This window comes from Corticium candelabrum, chromosome 6 (genome assembly GCF_963422355.1).
Source record: "Corticium candelabrum chromosome 6, ooCorCand1.1, whole genome shotgun sequence".
NCBI classification, from domain to species: Eukaryota; Metazoa; Porifera; class Homoscleromorpha; order Homosclerophorida; family Plakinidae; genus Corticium; species Corticium candelabrum.
Window position 1 is genome coordinate 6757965 of NC_085090.1, and position 4653 is coordinate 6762617.

The following is a 4653-nucleotide window of genomic DNA, read 5'->3' on the forward strand; positions in this document are numbered from 1 at the left end:
AATGCTAAAATTACCGTACAACTACACCCAAGTACAGGATATAGTTCGTTCTCATGGCAAGCTTAAATAATTTGCTCCTTGTAGTGACAGATGGCATCAGCCAGAGCATGGATTGCCTTGACATTTTGCAAGAACAAGAAAATGTAAGATAAGAGCCGGATCAAGAATATTCAAGTACATTGTAATACAGCTAACATTGGATCAATTTTAGGCCACAGAAACATCTAGTCACTACAACTGATGACAGTGATTATACCTGTGCTAATGACAGTAAGTGTAACGGTGATGTGCAGGAAGATGCAAGCATAATGCACTAAAGACTTTTACATAGATGTTATTTGTACTTAGAAGAGGCATAAATGAAATGACATCCAATCAGATATAAAACATTTTGGATGTCATTTAATTAATAAATAAATTGAAATAGAAAACGTATTTTGTACTTTAGATGACGTAGAAATAGTTGAGAAAAGTACAAGTGCTCTCAAAGATACTGATACCTACAGCCGAAGGTGCAAAATCATTCATAAAGTAGAAGTGATTGAACTGCTAACTGTATTATTTGCTCTGCCAATATAGTCATGAAATACATACCGGCATACAAACTGACACCAAGGAGGAAAAAGAGTCACAGTCAGAAAATGAATTATATAGTAAGTTGAGCAGAGGCACTGTGTGTTCATGTGTGGAAGTTCAAACTGTTGTCCGAATATTGTTGTCGCAAAGAGATCTAAAGTGTACACACTTTATTTGTAAATACAAATCTCAATAAACTGTTCTTGCAGCTATTCATTGCACCACAAAGGAAATGGAGACAACACTGAAAAAATTAGAGTAAACAGGTGTCATCCAGACATTGTTGGACGTATGCCCCACCCAACAACCACCCAACATTTCTCGAAGAGTGACCATCGAGGAGAGCACAAGGCAGTGGCGGCACTTCACTATTGGAGCAAAGTTTCCATGGCCAATTATTAAAAAAAGTACTAAATTATTTTAAAAACGGTACTTTTCAAATCTCAGTAGTGCAAGGTACATGGACCCAAAAGACATTGTCAATTTCAGTGAATTTATGGGGAAACCAGGAGACTGGATTTATTGTCTCAAATCAAGACATGCTGTCTTCCATGTCTTGGCCTACCATTATCTAGGCACTTGGGCGACAGATGACATTGCAGTCAAGTTGAAACTGAGTCATCCCTAAAATCAACCATGACAGACAATGATTTGTGTGGTAGACTGACAAGGAAGCTGATAGGAGGAACAAGAAGTCAGACTTGAGAGGTTGGACTATGTATACCCTAACTATGTAAAGTATGAGACATTGGTAATTTGGTAAAAATAATTACAACGGCATGTAATTGTACGCATAGCAATATGCATGTACATATATATATATATATATATATATATATATATATATATATATATATATATATATATATATATACAGTATATATTATCCTTGCAGAATCTGTGATAATTAAGAGCAACATATAGCTATAGATCAGCTTGCACAATATCATCACCATCATTATAATTATCAGCCACAACACTAAAAATAGCAATTCACAATTTTAAACTATTGAATATTATCACATGCATATGTCATCTTTCTAAAACCAATTAAGTCAGCTGCTAAGGTCAATAATCGTTTCTGTGAATGACGTTTTCATGGCTTTGGAAAAGCTGATTTTTTTTGACGTCATCAGAAAGAGCTTCACATTCTCCATACGAATATAGCAAGCTATCACTTTTTATTCCCGGGAAGCGGTCTCCATCTGTCAACATTACTGATCCCAATTGACTAATACAACTGCGGCATGAAACTTTACCAGCAAAGAAAACATCATCAACAGCATACGTTTCTCTACTTTCTGACTTTCTCTTGTCAGGCGTTACCTTGGGCCAAATCGCGTGCTCTTTAAACTCTCGGCCTATAGCGACCTTGTGCACGCCCTTCAGTTTCCTTACTGAGTCTCCTCTGCACAGATACTGGCCACAACTCTTGCAGTAGAGACACAGGCTGGTGTTGTTGATAGGGACGGAAGGCTTCTCAATTTTCTTCTGTTTCTCAAGTTCAAGCCTATTGACGGCTTGAATTTTTCGTCTTCGCTGTGCTAGCGACAAGCTGCAAAACCGTGCAAGAGCCTCTTCTGGGACGTCTGGGTAAACCGTTCCTGCCTCCAAAACTCGTACACTACCGTGCTGTTCAATATCATCTTGACCCTGGTAAGCTACGCTGATTTCATCTTTGATCACGCCGTATCGAACAGCTACATGACATTCTGTCAAAGACAGACCTTGCACGGATGTGGTGCTGCAAACAACAACTTTAGATTCAGTTCTCAGTTTCTTCACAATGAGCTCTTTTTCTTCACTTGTTTCAGAGCCGTTCAGAGAGACTGGTTTGAGAAATTGAAGGTCAGCGTCAAAAGAGATCCAGTCGACAAGAGCGAGTTTAGAAAATGCAGTCTTGGTAAAGAGAACTGTTCGTACATTTGGTGTATCACGGTAAATCTGGACTAGAACTTCTCTCAATCTTTCCAGTCTCGGACTACGACAGTACTCTTCAACAGACTCGACTTCCTGTTGTATGCTGTCAAGTAGGTTCCTTTGAGAACTATCTAGCTCGGACCTGTTCGTGCCTGCCAAATATGCTTGAAGGAAACGAGCAGCTTCACAGATTGTGACATCTTTGTTTATGATTAGCGCTCGATTCAACTGCACAAGGCAACAAATGCACAAATCATTTCCAAGTCTTCTCTTGTTTAACCAGTTTTGATATTCCAACGTTCCATAGTCAACAGTTCCCGATGGTGGACTTTCTTTCAGAACTTCTCTTTCTGAAGACTCTATTATCTGGGAAATTTTGACATGAAAGTGGTCAGCAGAAACAGAAGATATATTGTAGATTGCCTCGTCTGGAGCTTTGGTAAATGCCATCAGTTCTATAACATTTTTTGTCACTTGGACAATCGTGTTTGTATGCAAATTGGCACAGAGCTGGGCAATATGCTTAACAGCTTTTTTCAAATCTCCTTTTGCTTTTGTTGGAATAAAAGAGGTGAGGCCAAAGACAAGCGGTACGTGATGGCCCTTCCTTTTAGCAGCCATGTAGTCCATCATAATTTTATTGTAAACGTGTTTGTCTCTGGTGTGGTGACATCCATCTATAATCAACAAGTGAAACAAAGACCAGGGAATTGCAACAAAATCTCCCCTCCCAACCAAGTGATCGTGCAAGACGCCTGCAGTCAAAACAACTAATTTGACATTCTTTGATATGTTCATCGAGTGGCTGCACTGTTGCACTTTGCCAGCATATTCCTGCCGTTTTGAGAAAAGTGAACCTCGGCTTCAGCCACCCTTCCATCACTCCTTCTTCTGATCGATCAGAGAGACTTCATCAACGACAAACAAAATACGATAGTCTTCAGGAGATTCCCAACGTTCTAAGCAATACTCTGCAACTAGTGCAGCCACCAGTGATTTGCCTGATCGATAGGGAGCATAAATGATTGAGTTTCCCGACGAAACTGCATAGTCTCTGAGCTCTGTTTGATATGAACGAGGTATCAAGGTTCGAAAACCGTTCCAGTCTCCACAAGCGTCAGCAACCGCGTCTGGTGAAAGACAAAAAGTTTCTGATCTTGGGGTGGGAGGAGCTACACACAGAGTCATCACGTGAAGTTGAGTGTGTTTTGATAGGTTGATCAACTGTTCTGAATTTATGTGTAATGTGATCACTTGCTTGCATACAACTAGAATCTTGGCGCGACGCAGCTGCAAAAGCAACGACTATAGATACAGGAAATCTAATACACGATCCATCTTCCTACCTGCAATAGTAGGTGTGGCATTTTTCTGGTTTCCAGGACCCCGGACTCTCTGTATTTACGAATCTTGTCTGCCACATCTATTCTGTGTACATCTTTGAAAAACTCTTCTAGGCGTTCTGTGTTGCTTTCGCTTACTATGGCTCGTTGTTCGAGGCAATCTATGAACTCCATCGCATCATTGATGTTCTCGCAAATGGCACGAGCAATCTCGCTACCGCAGCAAAGAAACTTTAGGCCCTTTAGATCTTTCGCTGTGACATCATTTGCGATGTGATAGAGAAATCGACGATATTTAGAAGCCATGCGTCAAAGAAGTCCCCATTTGAAGTATCCCGTACATTACACTTATGTGACTATTAATATAATCTATCAAACACGTGAGTGTTATAGCATCATTGTGTAAGGATGATGATTTGTTTAGTTTATGTGCAAATATCTTAGAAAACTGGTGTCTGTACTTCGAGGCCAGATATGTACTAGACGTAGCTGCAGGTAGAGATGCAAGAAAAATTAGTCCTCTAGTGTTTGCTCGAAATGGATGCAGTTTCTGTGCTTGAAGCGGTTCAGACGTACTGCAGAGCAACGTCTTTTCTAGTAATCAGTCATGCATACATGGCGTCTATATATATATATATATATATATATATATATATATATATATATGTATGTATGTATGTATGTATGTATGTATATAAGGCCATTGCATGCTTGTGCTAGAACTTTTTAATTTGTTCTCCAATCCACACGACCGGTCTCATTGCCTTTCAACCGTATTTTATAGACTCAGTCCCACAGTTTAGTTTTAACCTGA

General features: G+C 39.6%; 1 protein-coding gene across 1 annotated transcript; it reads right to left on the reverse strand.

Annotated features, from left to right (window-relative positions):
* Positions 1–1644: 1644 nt before the first annotated feature.
* On the reverse strand, positions 1645–3117 carry LOC134180879 (antiviral innate immune response receptor RIG-I-like). The gene has a single exon (XM_062648064.1). The coding sequence runs from the start codon at positions 3115–3117 to the stop codon at positions 1645–1647; it is 1473 nt and encodes a 490-aa protein (XP_062504048.1).
* Positions 3118–4653: the final 1536 nt, after the last annotated feature.

What these genes read in the sequence shown, in the direction of transcription:
- LOC134180879 (XM_062648064.1), bottom strand. Translation starts at nt 3,117, where the DNA reads ATGGCTGCTAAAAGGAAGGGCCATCACGTACCGCTTGTCTTTGGCCTC.